We start from the raw sequence: 19,601 nt of genomic DNA, 5'->3' as shown, positions 1-19,601 counted from the left end.
ATATGAATAGAAAGGTTCCTACTGTTTACATTTTTACAGAAGCTACAGATGTCAGCTTATTTAGGGCTTCACTTTTCACACACATTTTCAAATTGTTAACCACTTCTGACAAACTACTCTTCACCTTTTTTCATGAGCATGTCTGGGATGACTCAAAAAACAAACCAAGTAAACGTAAAAGTAGCATCCAAATGACTGATGTAACCAAAGGTGTCAGACTGGTCTGAATTGCTACAACACATTGTAGGTCAAGTCATTCAAACGGCAACATAACATTACAAACAAGCAAGATCCCCATATCATATTTCATCTCATTTTATTTCCTTTTATGGTACACTCTGTAAAGTGCGTAGATTCTCAAATCTTTGGGGAGGGGATGACGGGACGTACAAATCTGGATATACATTCAGATCTTACAGATGGGGAAGTTTTGTGCTCGTTTTTTATTTGAATACTGAGGATGGGAATGAGTTCAGAGGGGTGAGCACCAGCATCGAGCACAGGGGGAACTCTGCCAACCGAAACGTGCTGCGACTGGTCGCTGTCTGTCACTGAAGCACGAGGTGACACGTTTTGATGAGTTAGTGGAAAAAAAACATTTGCTCTCAGAAATAATATCTACCTGCTGCGCTTCTTAGTGGACAGTCAGGGTACAAATTTGTGCTACTTTTAACAGATCATGCTTGTCATACTCTATAAATTACTTTAAATAAAATTAATTACAGCATTAAAAACACATTTACATTTCTCGCACCAGCTTGCTATATCTGTGATTGTTCTGCGTTTGCATCTGAAAATAAAACTTGACGATCCTCTGCCCTGTAGATAGACAAACGTTTACCATTCATCCATCAGTTTTGCACATGAACGACTATCATCCATCAGTGGCAATGCCATATTAGAATACACGATAGCAGTGCAATCCAAACGGCACCGTCGGGGCCATAGAGTTGGCCGACGTATGACAATACATATTGTGAGACCGTAGAGGTTTGTGACCTTATATTTTTTTTCTCTACCGAGGAAACTAAATAATGAATACAACAAACGTGTCATGGAGAGTACTACTCAGGCTGTGGAAACCGTTGTATAATGTCTTCGGTGGCTTCGCAGGGAGCTTTCTAAAGTCTGAGAAAATGACATCACTATGACATCATCAGGGTTATCTTGAGTTAGGCTTGAAACTTTAAATAGCTGAGCGAAAACTTGAGTATTTCAGCAGGGAAGACCTAATGTAAGGCGCTGTTGAGTTACATTACGGGAATTGTAGGATCCCATGTTTTATAAGCTTGGCTTGCTATACTCGGGGATATCTCTGCCTCCGCTGCTTCAGTTTTGACAGATCTGTCTCGCATTTCTCCAACGTTAATGGAGGGGCACTGCTCAATTGCGGGAGTGCACCTTACGTACAGTAACTCTGGTTGCCATTGTTGGGAATGTGGCACATGAAGGATCAGGACTGACTTATTGTGCCAATGAATTTACAGGATTATTGCATCAATGTGATAAAGCACCTTGTTTTGTCAGGCATTTCTTGAACTGGATGAGCCAGAAACAGACATTCACAGTTGGTTGCACCTATAAATGGTTTCTCAACTGTTTTTTCTGGGAAATGTACGATATAACAATACCTATTGCCATTACGATATAAAACCTCAAGGACAACAGTTTCTGCTATAGCTTGTTGACTATATTCATAAACCTGGTTTAATTCCCAAATGAGTTCCTTTTGCTTCATAGAAAACACCACCAACACAAGCAGGCAGATCAGCCATGGGCATTCAAAGTTCGATTAGCAGTAGACGGTTGGGGGATTTTCACTGAGGGATGAGAGAAGGAGACGAGAACATCATCCAACCACATGGTCATTTTGCCAGTTTTGGATCCATCTTCTGAAGCAAAGAAAGGGCAAAATACTGTAAATACTTTATACCATCATACTTAGATGTTTTCTATGTTATCAAAACAAAGTTTGGGACTGATTTCTGTACATTAAAACACAACTGTTCCTTTTTGAAAAGAAAAAAAAAACATTTATACTGTACATGTACACAGAGTTGAGTTCAAGCAGCAGCAGACTTCTTTTGGACCGTCCTTTTGCTTTGATTCACATTGTGTACAGGGCACTGGCTCAAGATTAAAAGTGTATGAAAACTGAGTTTGAGCTGTCCTTCATAGTGCCTGTTTGAGGGAAGTCGATCAGTCCTGAGGCCCCTTTGCTCTAGTGTTGATTACACCAGACATGTCCTTTAGTAATCCAGCACGGCTCTAGCAGTGAATCAAAAGTTCATGAGAATATCGGCAAACTGGAAAGTGGCAAGGTAGGGTCAGCTTATCCAGCACTGATTCTTCCACTCGTCTTTAAGATTAAGGACAGCATGGAGAGTGTGCATTTGTACTTTTGTGTGCGCAGAACACATCTGCACATCCTGTCTTTCTTGAGCAACCTAACAGCAGTTTGCTTGTTGAAAAAACACACACCCTTATGAGCTATCAGTACCCGCTTCTTGTGTGTTGTTGTCGTCCATTGTGTTGCCGTTGCCGCCGTTGGTCTCTGAGCAGTCTGGCATCTCTCCTGTCACTGCCACTCGGATCACTTTCAGCCAGCGCTGCTTAAGCTCCTCGCTTTCAGCGGCAAAGTTGTGAACGGACTTGGACTGGGAGAGGCGGAAGCTGATTGGGGGGTCCGTGGGCCGGGCGCTGTCATCCACGGAGTAGCCCAGGAGGGGGATGGTACACTGGGCCTTCACGTCCTGAGGAGGAGAACAGTCAGGGATGAAGAGAATGGTTATCTGCGTGAAATTGATTTTAAATTCATTACGGTTATGACATTTTTTTTTTTATTTTGTGTGTGTGTTATTACCTGCGGAGCTCCGTAGAGATAGAGCACCAGACACTCCTTCTCCGGGATGACGCACCACACCTTCTGCCATGGTTTGTTCTTCTCACAGTACTGCAGGAAGCCGCACATGATGCTGCTGCCCGTGAACTGAGCCGCCTCGATCTGCACACGGAAGACAAGATCAGTAAAACCATGCTAGTTCAAGATGAAGTATGTGACGTCTGTATATCTATGTCAATTATCTCCTTATTTAGAAAATCCCAGCATGTGTGTGAACTAGACAACAACCCACCCGAACCTCACCAGAAATGGAATTTATTTTGTTGGCGATGGCAAACTGGAGCCATTATCTGCCGACATGCACTCAGGTGATTATACGGTGTATATGAATAGAAAGGTTCCTACTGTTTACATTTTTACAGAAGCTACAGATGTCAGCTTATTTAGGGCTTCACTTTTCACACACATTTTCAAATTGTTAACCACTTCTGACAAACTACTCTTCACCTTTTTTCATGAGCATGTCTGGGGTGACTCAAAAAACAAACCAAGTAAAGGTTATGAAAGTAGCATCCAAATGACTGATGTAACCAAAGGTGTCAGACTGGTCTGAATTGCTACAACACATTGTAGGTCAAGTCATTCAAACGGCAACATAACATTACAAACAAGCAAGATCCCCATATCATATTTCATCTCATTTTATTTCCTTTGAAGGTACACTTTGTAAAGTGCGTAGATTCTCAAATCTATGTCAATGATCTCCTTATTTAGAAAATCCCAGCATGTGTGCATGTATTATTGTATGTGTCAATATATCCTATTCACCTCCAGGATGCCCTTCTTCTTGCCCTCCACTATGCTTTCTCCAGTCAGGATGGAGAAGCAGTCTCTGCAGACTTTGTTCATCTTGTTGCCATCATATTCAAGCGCCACCTTATTGTCTGAACATTTCCAGCACACCACCTGTAAGAAAGAAGAGGAGAGAACAATCTTACATCTTAGTTACCCTAATATACCACACTATAACCAAAACTATCACTACTCTTTAGAAGGATTTTTAAGCATCATTTCATTAGCCACTCAGAAGCGATTTTAAGCCACTGGTAATGGACTACAAATGGAATGTAACCCTAACCCTAACATAGGGCCTAATTTTAAGAAAATTCTTAGAAATGTGGGATCATAGGGCCTAATTTTCAGTGAAAAAAAAATTCTTAGAAGTGTGGGAACATAGGGCTGTGGGGATATAGGGCTGATCCCCCATGCATGACATAACAGCATCAAGATGACTTACGTAGCCGCAGGCTCTGCAGTGGTGTCTCCGCCGTGTCAGAGCGTTGAAAGGCTCTTTACACTTCATACACAGCGTCACTTGATTGTCACGGATCCAGCAAGGGGCGCGCTTCCCCAGCTCGGCATTCTATACCGAAATAAAAAAAAAAGACACTCGGTGTGACGGCGCACAACAGCGACAGTTTAACTGTGTGCACAGCTTTGATGTGACGCTCACCGACACTTCGTCCACATCTTTCAGCGCATTCTTGAATGACTCGTTTTTCTGCTGGAAGATCTCGATGGTCTCCTGGAAAGCCTGAAGGGCAAAAACACAACAACATCAAACTCATGTGTCACTCATTCACTTCAACACACCTATGATCAATAAAGAAAATACAATGATTGTGACTGTACTGTTCGTACCTTAAGCCAGCCTGCCTTGTCCTGCTCGGAGCTGAGGAGGAAAAATAAAGCCATAAAATGCATTCAAACGTAAATATGTATGTGATGGTCTTCCTGTTCCTCTTAACAACACCAAGTCGTACCAACATAGCAGTTAGCTGGTCAAAGAGTATTCAGAGATTTACTAAATATGGAGTTTGGGTGTGCTCATTCAGGTGGTCTTCCACATATATGGGAAATTATACTGTATAGGGTACGAATTACATACAATTATATGCTTTATAGTGGGAGGGGCTAGGTTGTTTTTGCTCCTTTTTACAGGGTTTGCAAAAAGGACATTTTTAAATGACCTCTTCTTGTATTATGTATGAAAAGTCTGCATGAAATTAGTCTCGCTTTGCCAGACCTTCCTCCACACAGCATTGCAGGATGGTAGAAAGACGTGCTCTGGTTTATTGGCGTGTCTTTAAACCAATGGGTTGTGCTAAACGCCAAAGAATTTCTAATATAGGAAGAAGTTCCACTCCCTCGTTACTTCCGGCTTCTGAACTGGTTGCAGTTCCACCAGAAATCCATATAGGGGGCGCTCACAGGCCAGTGCAGAATGAATGGGGCTCTATGGAGCTAAACCCCTCAAAACCCACTTTTCTCAGGATATAATTTTTTGTCTAGTAATTTCAATGTTGCATTTGAAAGGGGAGGCAAAGAAAATACACACTGCTGGGTGTTAGATTTTTTTAAAGTCGCTTTTCTGTTCTAAAAAGCCTTTTAAAATGTCAATGACGTCATACACATGTACGGCCAGAGATACTGTTTTACGGCAAGCTCTGAGTCCCTTCCTTCGTTCTCTCGAGGCATCGACAACACAGCTGACAGGTTAGGCTCTCCCTGTCAATACACATGCTAGAAAGAGGTTTGCTGATGTTTTAAAGACCACGCCGAAATATTCACTCTGACATTCTGGTTCTGCTTCGGATGCCGTCAAGCGGGATCTCTGATCGTAATCGGTCCTTCACTGACCAATCAGCATTCATTAGCAGAATGCTAGCGTGTTATGGGCTACAACGACTCAACCTGTAAGAAATCAAAAGGACATAAGTACTCATTCATTCAACTTTCGACCTATAATCCATGTTGAACTTGCAAAAACTACAATCAAATCTGAGGTTTCTCAACGACAATCAGACGAAAGATACACATTTAGCCGTCTAGCTCCATAGGGTCCCATTCATTTTGCACTGGACCACGATCATCCCCAGTGGAACTCTGGTGGAACTGCAACCAAATCCGGTACAATGGGGCTGGATAGGGAGTGGAACGGCTTTCCGTAGACCGGCTTTGTAAACGCCGAGCGGAGCCCAGGTTCCGCTGTAAAATAGCCTCGGCAAGGAACTAGTTTTGGTGGAATGTGTGTACGTTCAAAAGTAGTTTTAGATGTGCGACAGAAAACTCAAATTGGACAGATAGTCTAGCTAGCTGTCTGGATTTACCCTGCAGAGATCTGAGGAGCAGTTAACCATAGATTTCACAAATCCACCGAAGGTTAGAAAGCCAACACAAAGAAAGCGGAAGGTAACAGACATCTGGCCGGAAAAAAAAGGACATCTAGCAGAATTTCCGGCGGCAACAGAGCGATCCCGGAAGCGGAACGTCGTGGATATAATATAGACTAGCATAAAATGTACCTGGCCTGTAGCTCTAGCATCCTCTCCTTCCCTGAGACCTGGAAGGTATGAGGGTAGTCCGCGTTGGTCGTTTCCAGGACCTTCATGCCGTCGATGCCGATCCGCGTCCTCACTGTGTACTTCGTCCCTCCCAGACTGAACTTGGGCACGCAGTACAACAGCATGTTGTTGAACTGGCAGGGAAAAAAAAGAAAGACAAGTTTGTACTGAGGATCAGCGCTATTCTAGTGTCGGTTCCTGGCACTGTTTTCTTCCGAAGGGTGCAGTGCTGAACTCTGCAGGTAACCTGAATCACACAGCTGGGAGACATTCAGCCTGAAGCTAATAAGAAACAGCCCAAACGTAATCACATCATCTGGCAATATCAATAATTGAGAGATGTGTTTACGTGCCCCCGATGTACTCTCACACAGAGGCGTTCCTGGCTTGAAATGATTCACTTGTTTCAATTGACTTGTGCAGACGAGAGTCTCGCCTCGGCGTGTTTCCCTCGCCGGATAGTTTAGATGTTTTTGTACTCGACAGTTTCTCTCACCAGGAAGAGGTACCGCTCCATGGCCGAGGTGTTCCTGGCCGCCAGCTTCAAGATGTGGCCCTCTTTGATGAACTCGTTGGAGGGGTTAACGATGTCCTCCTCCTCACCCAGCATTTCGTATATCTCCATCAGTTTCTTCAGATTCTCCTGAATGAGGATGGGGTTAGGTTGGATGTCAACGTGTGGAAGAGACTCTGTCTTATACGTCTACAGGAAATGCGTTTACACTTTACTTGAAGGTATCTACGTAAGAGTGACATGACGCTGTCACGAACGTGTCATGAACATTATAAACAGTCAAACGTTTATGACATAACGCTTCTTTTAGTAAGTATCATTTGGTTTTTGTCAATACAAGTTATGGTTAGGGTTAGGATTGGAGTTAGGGTTAGGGTTCATGTGTCATGACCGTGTCATGACCGTGTCATGACCGTGTCATGTCACTCTTATGTAGATACCTTCAAGTAAAGTGTTACCGAAAATGCTTTACAATGTCTGTACTTACAGATTTCCGTATGGCACTGTTGGAGTGAGTAGCTGCTGTGGCGATAATTTCTAATGATTCTGGAAGAAATACAAAGATGGGTTGAAATAAAAAGGACTCCTTGGAGTGGGAATTTGTATACCAAAGTACAAATACTTCGCTACTGTACTTAAGTAGAATTTTAACATATCTGTACTTCATTATTTATATTTCCGGATGCTTTTACTTTTACTCTACATTTCCCCTGAGCATCTTAGTTACTCGTTACTACAAAATCAAATCAGAATAAATCTGTTACACTGGAAAAAAAGCAGGTTTGGTGAATCATTGCTTCTAAATTGTCAAGATAACGCACGCTCCATTCCAGTTGGTGACCATAGGCCAAAACTAAAGAAGAAGAGGAGGAAGCATAACGACTGATAGTGTCATGGAAACACCTGGTGCAGGCTCTGTCGCCATGGTAACAGACGATGACCACCCCCGACAATAGTGGTGATGAAGATAACGTTACACACCTTTGGCCATAAAGTTCATAATCAAAGTTTTTTTTTTTTTTACTTTTACTTCTAATAGTTAAGTACATTTAATGTCATAAAATTAATTTTGATACTTAAGTACAGTAAATAGTTTAATGTATACTGTAATACTTTATTAACCCCGCAAGGGGAAATTCCGCTCTGTTGTTATTACACACGTCTGAATTACACACACACACACACACACACACACACACACACAGTACCTATACACGCACTAATGGAAAGAGATGTCAGACTGAAGGGGCTGCCCGTGGAAAGGTGCCCCAAGCAGCTGCTTGGGGGTTCGGTGCCTTGCCTAAGGGCACCTTAGCAGTGCCCAGGAGGTAAACTGGCACCTCTCCAGCTACTAGTCCACCACCATGCTTTGGTCCTTATGGGGACTTGAACCAGCGACCCTACAGACTGAGCTACTGCCACCCCAACAAAGTATACATTACATCCTTTAAGACTTTTACTCAAGTAATATTCTAAAAGGAGACTTTAACTTCTACCAAAGTCATTTTCTGGTAAGATACTTGTACTTTTACTCAAGTATTGCTTTCAAGTGCTTTATTTATACAAGACAGGAATTTGAGGTATTTGGACTTACTCTCTGAATCTCGTCGGTCAGGGTCGCCCTCAGGCAGCTTCTTCAGATAGTCTTTAAGCAGCATCTCGTAGCGAGGGACTCGCTGCACGGGCTCCAACATGTGATGCTGAAGCGTCAGGCAGCCACAGACCTCTTGACTCTGTCCGGGAATAACCAAGAAAATTACAACTTTTACCCTACGTGGAAACATGAAATGTATTTATCTGACCCCAGACCTATTAGATAATGACAAATACAAGACACGAGTGGTGCTTCTCACGTTAGACCAACTCTTCAGCCTGGATCTGTGTTCTCTCAGTAATGCGATCCTCGTTCTAAAATAAAAGTGCATGAAGCAAAATGTGTACGGACTGGACTTTTGTTCACAGTACCTGTATGTCCTGAATGATGGCCTTGAATTGAGGCGAGCGATCAGTCCACAGTTTGAGCAGCTCCATGGCCTTCTCGAAATTCTTCACGTACTCTGCGTACATCTTGAGGAAGGGGGTGAGTTTCTGCAGGATGTCTCCGATGCGAGGTGTGGACTCCCTGCGGGGTGGGGAGAGAAAGTCAATTTGTCACTGGTGGAAGTACTCTGATCCTTTACTTAAGTAAAAGTACTGATACCACACTGTAAACCCCCCCACCAAAACTCTGTTACAACTGAAAATGCTGAAAAGGCTACCTACTAAATGCAGAAAAATCCTCACAATTTAGAAACTGAAAATGATCAAAACTGTCCTGTGTTTAATTCATTTATAATAAAACAGCAATTATACAAACTACATGTGTTTAGTTACTAGTAACTAAAGCTGTCAGATAAATGTAGTGGAGTAAAAAGAACAATATTTCCCTCTGAGATGTAGCGGAGTAGAAGTAGAAAGTGGCATGAAAAGAAAAGTACTCAAGTACATATATTATTTCATGTATATCGCATCATATTATTTCATATATACAGTGAGGAAAAGTATTTGAACACCCTGCTGTTTTGCAAGTTCTCCCACTTAGAAATCATGGAGGGGTCTAAAATTGTCATTGTAGGTGCATGTCCACTGTGAGAGACAATCTAAAAAAAAAATCCAGTCAAAATCAAATGTATGAATTTTTAAACTATTTATTTGTATGATACAGCTGCAAATAAGTATTTGAACACCTGAGTTAACCCTAACCCAAAGTTCTATTTTGGTGTCATCTGACCACATGACTTTCTCCCATGACTCCTCTGGATCATCCAAATGGTCATTGGCAAACTTAAGACGGGCCTTGACATGTGCTGGTTTAAGCAGGGGAACCTTCCGTGCCATGCATGATTTCAAACCATGACGTCTTAGTGTATTACCAACATTAACCTTGGAAACGGTGGTCCCAGCTCTTTTCAGGTCATTGACCAGCTCCTCCCGTGTAGTTCTGGGCTGATTTCTCACCTTTCTTAGGATCATTGAGACCCCACAAGGTGAGATCTTGCATGGAGCCCCAGTCATAGGGAGATTGACAGTCATGTTTAGCTTCTTCCATTTTCTAATGATTGCTCCAACAGTGGACCTTTTTTCACCAAGCTGCTTGGCAATTTCCCCGTAGCCCTTTCCAGCCTTGTGGAGGTGTACAATTTTGTCTCTAGTGTCTTTGGACAGCTCTTTGGTCTTGGCCATGTTAGTAGTTGGATTCTTACTGATTGTATGGGGTGGACAGGTGTCTTTATGCAGCTAACGACCTCAAACAGGTGCATCTAATTTAGGATAATAAATGGAGTGGAGGTGGACATTTTAAAGGCAGACTAACAGGTCTTTGAGGGTCAGAATTCTAGCTGATAGACAGGTGTTCAAATTTGCAGCTGTATCATACAAATAAATAGTTAAAAAATCATGTGGACATGCACCTATGATGACAATTTCAGACCCCTCCATGATTTCCAAGTGGGAGAACTTGCAAAATAGCAGGGTGTTCAAATACTTATTTTCCTCACTGTATTCTGTATGTGCGCTGTGTGTCTGATATTTTGCTCCTGTAACACTGTAATTTCCCATTTTTGGGATTAATGAAAATGTATCTATCTATCTATCTATCTATCTATCTATCTATCTATCTATTTATCTTATGTGGACATTAGTTTGACCAACAACAACATCTTTATCATCAGTGTTTTAACTGTTGGTTTCAGTACAAAGAGAAAATGGGAAGGCAGCTAAAGGCCTTTTTATGGTTGTGCGTTGAATTGACGGCGTACCCCCGCAGACCCCTCTGTGTCTACATCGTCCGTGGCTTGGTAGCGTTGCATTCCCCCCTCCCCCCCCCCGACTCATTTCCTGGTTCTCCTTCTCCATAAACATCATGAAATCAAGGAGAGAGTTAACTTCTCATGCTCCAGATCTCCCCCCGTGGTCAGAAAGAACAGGGGAGACTCTTCGGTTCTCACTACTCGCTCTGAAGATAACCACCGTGACTCTCTCACTTCTCCCTCGCTCTATCACACTCCCCACACACACACACACATGCCGGTGTTATGTCCCTACTGGATTCCACACTAACTGGTTTCCGTATATTGTGTTTACCTAACAGCAGCAGTTGTTGCTGTCTCTACAATCACAAACACATTACTGGCGATTTTCAGGTCGCATCTCATATCTATTGCTGTGAATCTGATTGTATAAATGAGCACTACATCTCAGCCACATCCAAAAAATTTATTTGAGAAAATACAATAATTGCAAGTCTGCGTCGAGCTGGTTTCCAACTGTCGAAAGCAAAAACACATCCTCTTCACATACAGCGAGCTACTCGAACGCTGTTAACAGTTAGCGTGGAAACCAGTAGGGACATAACACTAGCTCGACGCACACACCAGCGCACAAGTTTAAACATCAGGCCCTTACGTAGGCTATGGCGAAAGCTCTGCGTGGAGCCTCGGCAGAACCATAAAAACGGCCTTAAGGTTCACATAGACACCGAACCTTTTTGCATTAATTGTCATTTCATTACAGGCCGAAGCTCACCATTCTCCCATGCGTTTCTCCAGATCTGGAAGCAGGAACTGGCTGTGAAAGGTGTGGATGGAGACGATGTTGGAGAAGATGTTCTTCACCACGTCCACAGGGAACGTTCCTTTATTTGCCTCCTCCATTAGCTTTGCGCAGAACACCTGAAAAAGAGCCGTGTACAACATAGAACTGGTAAGTGACAACTAATTGAGAAGTGAAAAAGGGGTTTTTATACTGTTTCATTTAAAACCCTTTACTATGTCAAAAAAAAAACAGAAGTGAAACGGAGCTTTCACCGAGTTCCTCACCTGGTCGAGCAGGTTAAGTCTCGCTACGTAGGCCTTTTCTGTTTGCAAGAGCTCGCTGGCGATCTTAAACAGCTTCTGTTCATTTGTCTCCTGAAAACAGAGGGTACATCAATGGGAAAGTTTACATGTGTGGTGATCTTACATAACGTTTGATCATTGATCAATTAGCAAAGTGTGAAAGAGGGTTTTTTCTTTCTTCTGTTGAGCTAGAAAGTCTGTAGTCTGCATAATGACCGTTTCAGTCTATAATGATGAGTAGCTGGTCCTCCTAAGTCAGCTTTTACAACACAGCGACTGGAGTTGGACTGAGCTGACTGAGAATAATGCAGAAGTGTGGGACAAACTGGAGCTAGCGCGTGATTTTGTCTCCGCTCGGTATTTGTTCCCACGCCATTGTCACTTGAAAGATCCTGTTGGGTTGAGGTTACTGATCTCATTTAATGCTGGATTCACACCACACGTTGCTCTTTTTAAAAAAGTTGTCAGAGAATGAATAGCAGAGGAAAGACATGTTGCATTTTCTGCATTTCAATAAGAAAATGTTCCCTGCAAATCGTGCATTTATTGTTCTGGTTCAGCTTCAACGCATCAGTGACTCTTCTGCTGTTTGAGCGCAGCTCTGTGTCAAATCCTGTTTCACTGTTGCTGCATACAGTAGCATGGTGTGTGTGTGTGGGTGTGTGTGTGTGTGTGTTCTTGTTTAACTATATTCGTGGGGTCCAAAAAAAGGGAATACAGTATACTTTTGGGGTCCGGACAGCTTTATGGGACCAAAATGCTGGACCCCACAACCTTAAAGGGCTGTTTGAGGGTTAAAACTTGGTTTTAGGATTAGGGATAGCATTAGGTTATGGTTAGGGTGAGGGTAAGGGTTAAGGTTAGGCAATTAGTTGTGATGGTTAGGGTAAGGGGCTAGGGAATGTATTATGTCAATGACGGGTCCCCACAAAGATAGTGAAACGCACTGTGTGCGTGTGTGTGTGTGTGTGTGTGTGTGTGTGTGTGTGTGTGTGTGTGTGTGTGTGTGTGTGTGTGTGTGTGTGTGTGTGTGTGTGTGTGTGTGTGTGTGTGTGTGTGTGTGTGTGTGTGTGTGTGTGTGTGTGTGTGTGTGTCCTTAACAATGGGCTGCGGTGTAGCAGGAGCTCAGAACAGGAAATGAAAATATGGAAGAAGGGAAATGACCCCAAATCAAACAAAGATTGTGTGAGATGCCAATTGGTGTGAAACAAACAATTACTGTAGCCTCAAAATGTACTCAACAAAACATCACACACACATACTGACATGATTATACGTGTGTTTTTGTTGCATGCCAGGGCAGTTTACCAGCACAAAGACTGAAAATACTGTTTCCAATCTCTTTGACTCGTGACCCCTGGTCTGGTGCAACGGTAGTACCAGGATATTCATCACTCAGTAGTCTCGCTTTGCCAGACCTTCCTCCACAGCGCTGCGTAGGAGGGTCTGGCTAGTCCACATAGAATTCCGGAATGGGAGAAAAACATGCTCTGGTTTATTGGCATTTCTTTAAACCAATCACAATCGCCATGGATGGCGCTAATAACTGGACGTAGCCACCGTGCCTCTGCAAAACAGCTCCGGGAAAGAACTTGTTTTGGTGGAACGTGTATGTTCAAAAGTTGTGCGAGAGAAAACTCAGATTGGACAGATAGTCTAGCTAGCTGTCTGGATTTACCCTGCAGAGATCTGAGGACCAGTTAACCATAGTCCTCACAAATCCACCGGAGGTTAGAATTCCAACACAAAGAAAGAGGAAGGTAACGGACATCCGGCGAGTAAACTTCAGTAAATGTTGAGTGAAATTTGGCGGAATTTCCTACGTCCTAGGGCTGGTCCGTGCGGTCCAGGCAAAAATCCCAAATAAGTACCGGTAATTCAAATTTGTGGAGCCAAACGTTGTTTTTCCTTCTTTCTTCTCCCATTAATCATCTCACGGCCCCTCAGGTATATCTTGTGACCCATTGATGGGTCGGCCTTGATTGGTTCAAAGAGATACAAGCAAGCCAGAGTGTTTTTTTCCCCCTATGCCACAACAGATAAGAGGTGTAGCCAGACCATACTGCAGCACTGATAGCGCTGTGGAGATAAGTCTGGCCAATGTGAGACTAGGAACCACTGGACTTTAACTGGATATAAAGTAGTCCAAATGAGCTCGACCAGCTGCAGCAGGTAAATGCTACAGTATGCACTGATGCATCAGTATTAACAATCAGATAATGTTACATATACACTCATATATCACGCACGGGGGCCATTTGTCTGCAGAACTCCACCCATTATACACAACAGTTTTAGGACTTAGGGAATACTACTGCATATTGTGAAAAAAAGTTGTTAAAAGCCTTTTGTGGCTCTAGAGGGAGCTGCACAATGTCTGATTAACTGCCTCAAGTGATGTCACTTGAGGGTGAAGTTGGGGCTAAAGACTACAAGGAATAGGTTTACCAGACCTCTGTAGCCCCAGCACTCGTCCCTACTTGAGGCTAATGGCTGGCTGCTACATTAGCTGCTACTAGCATTACACACCTGAATCTCTGACCAAACTGTTGGCGGTCAAGATGAATTGTGGGTAATGTAGGTGCCAAGTTTTGACAAAGAAGAAGAATGCTTGGAATCAAAAGCATAACATCACTGGTTCTGCTGTCCATCGGGAGTGTCTTAAGTGTCTGTACATTTTTGCTGCTAATACGGCCGTGCTTTTCCTCAAGTAAGAGTTTCAATGCAGGACTTTAACTCGTAGTGTAGTATTTACATGGTTTTATTGGTAACAAAAGGATCTGAGCCCTTGTTCCACCACTACAAAAGGCCAATAAACTGTCTGAAGTATCTAAGAAGTTGTTTTGTACCAAACAGCACAAAGAGAAGTGATACTGTATGTTAACTCGAGATAATTCCAAACAGCCAGACTGAATGTGACTGGCAACTTGATTTGAAACAAAGAAAGAATTCATCACCAAAGTGAAGTTTCAAGTTGTCACAGCTCCCTCTCAAGTCAACAGCAACAGAAATTGTTTTTGTTATTTCCACTGAACATTTCACCATGGAGCGATTGATGGGTCTGCCTCCCATAACATGGAGAAGCTTGTTTTCAGCGCAGAGAAGACAGAGATTGATTTGAACCAAAGATATTTATAATGTGTAGACAACAGCGGGCTCCCACGGGGGGAGGTCGCTGAGGCACGAACTCAGCTGCTCAAGCGTTGGACATCTGTTTGGCCTTCGCAGAAAATAACTCCTCTGAGTCACACACGCACACGCACACGCACACACACCCTTGTAACTCTACACTTGTTACACAATGTTAGAGTCACCCAGAGTTGATTTATTTCAGAAAATTGAATTGTGCTGAAAGCCCAGATCATAAATACATGTTTGTCTATAAGAGACTGTTGAGACAGCAACAAGACAGCTCTGTCCGGCTGTAAATACGTAACACAAGGGAAACACATACACAGATCGCCTGGGTGCGAGGGGCAACAAAGTAGCAAAAACGTACCTTATGGTCTGTGCTTCCTTCTTCGTTCCTGTGCTCACTTTCTATTTTAGTCCCACTGTCCTCATTCTCAGTGTGGCTTTCTGTACCAGTCCTGTCTGTCTGTGGAGGTGATGAATGATCATCACTCTGTTCTGTGCTCCCGCACCCCATGTCTCCGTTTAGCAGCCCGTCGGTCTCTACCCTCACACCTTCATTGGTCCTCTCCGGGTTATCCTCCTTGTCCTTGTCCTGCTCCATCTGAGCTAGCACGCCGTTGGCCGCCGGTTTGGGGGCATCCTGCGGCGAGGTCGGTACGGACGAGTGGTTCTCCTGAGTCCTGTCCGTCTCCGTCTGCTTCGGGTAGGCGCGGTGAGCCGGGCTGCCGTTGGGCGGCTTGTTGATCTGTTTGAGCGGCGAGCCGTCTCTCTTGTGCTCTGTGCTGCTGGAGGAACAGAGGACAGGGAAAGGAGGAAGTCCGTCAAAAGGACAAAAAGAGTTTAAAAAATAAAGCAGAGGAAAAAGGGGAAAGGGAGATGAAGAAAAATGACAGGAGCGTGTTCGGTAGCTGCAGGGAGTGTGGGACGTGTCGGCAAGCCGAGAGCTTTTGCACTTGAGCGAGGAGAGTTAAAAATAAAACTGTGGAGATGCACAAACTTCCTTCTGTCTGTGTACGAGGCTGCTGAGAGCTGGCGTACTGCAGAGGAAGTGTGTGTGCAGAGCAAATACGGAGTAATGAGGAGGACAGGAGGAGGGGGAGAGGTACAACCCTGCTCCCCAGAGGTAGATGCTGTCCTACTTCCAAGCAGAGCCCCCCATTATATATTGTACTGTAACATCTCTCTCATTCGTAGCTTGAACGTGAATGAAATAGGGGGAAAACAGACATTTAAAAATACAGCACATGAATGGAAGAAAGATTAACGCAAAACACACACACACACACACACACACACACACACACACACACACACACACACACACACACACACACACACACACACACACACAATGTCACCATTCAGCGGCTCTACATCCTGTACCGGCAGTCCGTCCAGCTGTTTCCCTGTAAATTACCTTCCAGATCTCAGCAAGCAGCAGCCTAGATCAGCTACTGTATCTTAGCTCCATTTTGGTGTTCTCACTTCTCTTTTAAAACTGGTCACGTATCTCACGAATCTAAGAAAAAAACTTCTATGAACTACAGTAGAGCATCGGTAAGTAAACAAGAGAAACTATAGCCGTGATCTATAGTTTCTCTGTTGGTGCACCAAAAAAAATGCTCACTGTTGTGCTGAATGTCACTGTCCGGCTGAAACAGGAAGTATGTATAAATAGAGGAACAACAACAAGGCTGGTGAAACACTCCACAGATGAATCACTTCTGGGTTGTCGGGCCACCTCAGTGTCTTTGAAGTTACGTTAAACAGCATCACCCATACCCACTCAGAGGTAGACTCGGTAATACCACGATTGGCTGATACCGTCTAAATACTGTTCTGGAAAACCACAACCTTTGTAGTGTGTAGGCGCACACAAGCAAGCAGTTTGTCTTTGCATATAGAGCACAGTAAGTGCTCCGGTACATGACAAGAGTTTTAAAACGGGCTGAACGAGACAAGAATTAAGAACAGCTTCACTTGCCATGCGGCTGTCCTCTAAGGTGCATTTAAGGCAGCCAAGTGCCATGTGAACCAGATTAGTACATTAGCAGGCTAATTCTGTTCTCAGAAGCTGAGGGCCTTTCTTTTCTGTCTGTTTCCAAGGCCACAAGAGGGCTAATAACCACAGCCCAGCAGAGTCTATGTGAAAAAAATACACCCCCATCGCTCTGATTAACCTCACTTCAACACTGGGAAAAAGCCTGGGATCCTGCTGAGATTCTGTCATTCTGTTTTCAGGGATGCGGACCAGGGATGAGTTGGAACATGAGGCGACAGATTCTGAGTGAAATTTGAGTGGGCATGCTACTGCTGCAGACTGAATGTTTTTGGGCTCTACTGTACGAGCAGTTGGGACAAGGGCACCATTGTTGTGCCTCTCGCTGCACCCAATGGGCCTCTCTCGCACAGACAAGGCTGGAAGCTACAATCAAAACGTACATGACTTGTAATAAAAAAAGATGTGATGCATACAAAAGGGGGGAAACGCTGGTAAGCCTTGTAGATACTTATTCCCGCATTAGATCGAGTAAATTCAGCAGTGTAAAAGCAAAGCCAACAGAATACTAAAATCCCCATGTTAACCGCGAGGCGATAAGATCAGAAGTGCAGGCATTCAAGTTGAGACGGTCGGAGAGATCCTACCTCGTTCTCCTGGGCTTCATTTCACAACACTGAGTCCTGTCCCACAAGTGACTGAGGAGCTGTTTACCCCCTCGCCTGTACAAATCTCCTTTCATCCCCCTGTGAAGCACGGGCTAATCTCGGCTTGTTCTGTCTCCGGCTCTTGCTTGTGCTACTACGACTGAGTCAGGATGAAGACTTTAATCGAGGGACTTCTGCTTTTCATCCATCAAATAACCGGCATAGGAAACATTAAGAAAGTTTTTTCCGTCACTGTGATTTCATGATTTCTTTTTGTTACAAAAGCTATCAAGTGACGTAGGTGGAGTTATTCAACCGGAACCAATCTGTCCTGGTGTTAAAAAAAGAAAAAAAACATATTGTAGAGCCACTTTCACTGAATAATATTACAGATCGGATGATATACCTTACACTGTCCCATACTCAACTCAACTTTTTAATTTTTTACAGGATATACAGTACTTTCCGTATAGTTGAAGGGAAACCACAAACACCCCCAGAGAGTAAAGAGCCCCTACCTGTTCTCCTCAAAGCGGTTGATGAGGTCTAAGACTTTGGATGGTTTCTCCCCTCTTCCTCTTCCTCTTCCTCCTCCTCCTCCTCCTCTCCCCACCCCTCCTCCCTCCTCCATGCCTGGTCCGAGTGGAGGTTTCTGGACGCGGCCCAGCGGGGACGAGAGCTCCTTTACCGGGCTCTGGAGATGTGGTGGCTTTGGAGGCACTGCAGGGAAGACAGCAAAAGTTGGAGACTATTTTGGATGCTGGTAGATACAGAAGATTGTATTTTTCTCATGATGGAATATGTCCCTGCAATGTCAACTGTGACCTGAAAGGGGGCAGTACAGGCTACCCCAACTGACACCACACACACAGGGAACTGAGCTGCATTACTGTAAATCCACTACATGTAACAAACAATGGACCCAGCTCAATGATAGCATAACTAAACAGTTTCCCTTGTCTCGCATGCATGAGTTAGGAGTCAAATTTACTGCCTGATTTACAGCAGCAGAAAGAAAGGAGCTCTGTCTCTCGTCTTATCTCCTGGGAATGATTTACTCGTCTCAAATAAAAGAGGAACGAGGCTCTCAGGGTTCACCGATCCAAGGCCAACTTACGTAACTCTATTCCTGTTTCCCTGCAGCGGCGTGAGCATGTGTGGAGTCATATAGTATACTAGGGCTGCACGATATGAGGAAAATATGTGACAGCGTTGTTGAATATCGTCAAAATGACGTTACTTAAACTGATATTTAAGTGTTCTCAGATCTTCATTTCTGCTGCTTTCGGTACTCTGCTAAAATACAACAAAGTGCTTGTTGAATTTAAAGCAAATGAAAGGAAATCAACATTTACAACAATTTTATTGAACAAATTGAACATTGAATTAAATATAAAAAACAAAAAATCAAAAAGTCTTTGGCATTTGGCGATGCGTATATTGTGGCAGTCGATATCGCGATGGCGATAAAAAAAGATATATTGTGCAGCCCTATAGGATCCTGGAAGTCCTCAGGCACGGCTATACCAACGGTCGACATCGAGGCTGGAGGAAGGTCACAGGAGACGGAACAATCAGTGTGTGCGTGTCAATATTTTCTCAGCGATTTCACACAGAAATCAGAGACTGATACAAATGTGTCCACTGACCCTCCCACTCTGCGCCCTGCAGCGCTGCTGTGTACCTTGTGGTTTAGACGGCAGCCCAGGCCTGAAGCCAGAGCTTTTTCCATTGACCCCTCTCCTGCTCTTGTCAGCCGTCCCGCTGCACGCCCGACTCAGGCACTCCTGCACGCTGGGTGAGTTGCTGTGGTTATACACCGGGCTACTACCTAGAGCTGAAGAACAGGGAGAGAGAGAGAGAGAGAGAGAGAGAGTGAGAGTGAGTGAGAGCGAGCAGGACCATTCACAGTCAACAAAAAGAGAGTGATGATGATGATTATGACAGACTCTTCAAAAATAGAATGTAACGCTTCACGTGAACGTCAACAACATTTTCACTTTCCCTTTAGACAGAGGACAGTATCGAGAGAGGCAGAGAATGACAAAATAAAGGTGCCTAAAATACTTTGTCAGATCCATTGTTACAAACAGCACTGCTATACCTACTGTATATATCACAACAGTGCATTGTTAGATGGACAGGCACCAATACTGGTATATAGTCTCTCAGAGTGAAGCACAGCT

The 19,601-nt window shown here is 43.8% G+C and overlaps 1 protein-coding gene across 7 annotated transcripts in view; it reads right to left on the bottom strand.

Moving 5' to 3' along the window:
* Positions 1-299: 299 nt before the first annotated feature.
* Positions 300-19,601, bottom strand: part of fgd4a (FYVE, RhoGEF and PH domain containing 4a) — a 63,449-nt gene continuing 44,147 nt past the window's right edge. For 5 of the 7 annotated variants that reach the window (XM_028585930.1, XM_028585933.1, XM_028585932.1 and 2 more), the window contains 16 exons: positions 19,100-19,252; positions 17,934-18,135; positions 15,134-15,554; positions 11,617-11,706; positions 11,324-11,469; positions 8,726-8,882; positions 8,355-8,493; positions 7,248-7,306; positions 6,743-6,889; positions 6,208-6,380; positions 4,544-4,574; positions 4,356-4,436; positions 4,140-4,265; positions 3,671-3,808; positions 2,864-3,004; positions 300-2,753 (listed from right to left, as the gene is read on the bottom strand). In XM_028585930.1, the coding sequence (XP_028441731.1) occupies positions 2,484-2,753; positions 2,864-3,004; positions 3,671-3,808; positions 4,140-4,265; positions 4,356-4,436; positions 4,544-4,574; positions 6,208-6,380; positions 6,743-6,889; positions 7,248-7,306; positions 8,355-8,493; positions 8,726-8,882; positions 11,324-11,469; positions 11,617-11,706; positions 15,134-15,554; positions 17,934-18,135; positions 19,100-19,252 (2,474 nt within the window). In that variant the 3' untranslated portion in view covers positions 300-2,483. Of the gene's footprint in view, positions 2,754-2,863; positions 3,005-3,670; positions 3,809-4,139; positions 4,266-4,355; positions 4,437-4,543; positions 4,575-6,207; positions 6,381-6,742; positions 6,890-7,247; positions 7,307-8,354; positions 8,494-8,725; positions 8,883-11,323; positions 11,470-11,616; positions 11,707-15,133; positions 15,555-17,415; positions 17,875-17,933; positions 18,136-19,099; positions 19,253-19,601 lie in introns of those variants that run through there. The other 2 variants (XM_028585931.1, XM_028585935.1) reach the window with 2 other exon arrangements.

Source organism: Perca flavescens, chromosome 8 (assembly GCF_004354835.1).
Source record: "Perca flavescens isolate YP-PL-M2 chromosome 8, PFLA_1.0, whole genome shotgun sequence".
Classification (NCBI taxonomy): domain Eukaryota; kingdom Metazoa; phylum Chordata; class Actinopteri; order Perciformes; family Percidae; genus Perca; species Perca flavescens.
This window is presented reverse-complemented; position numbering and strand designations above follow the sequence as displayed.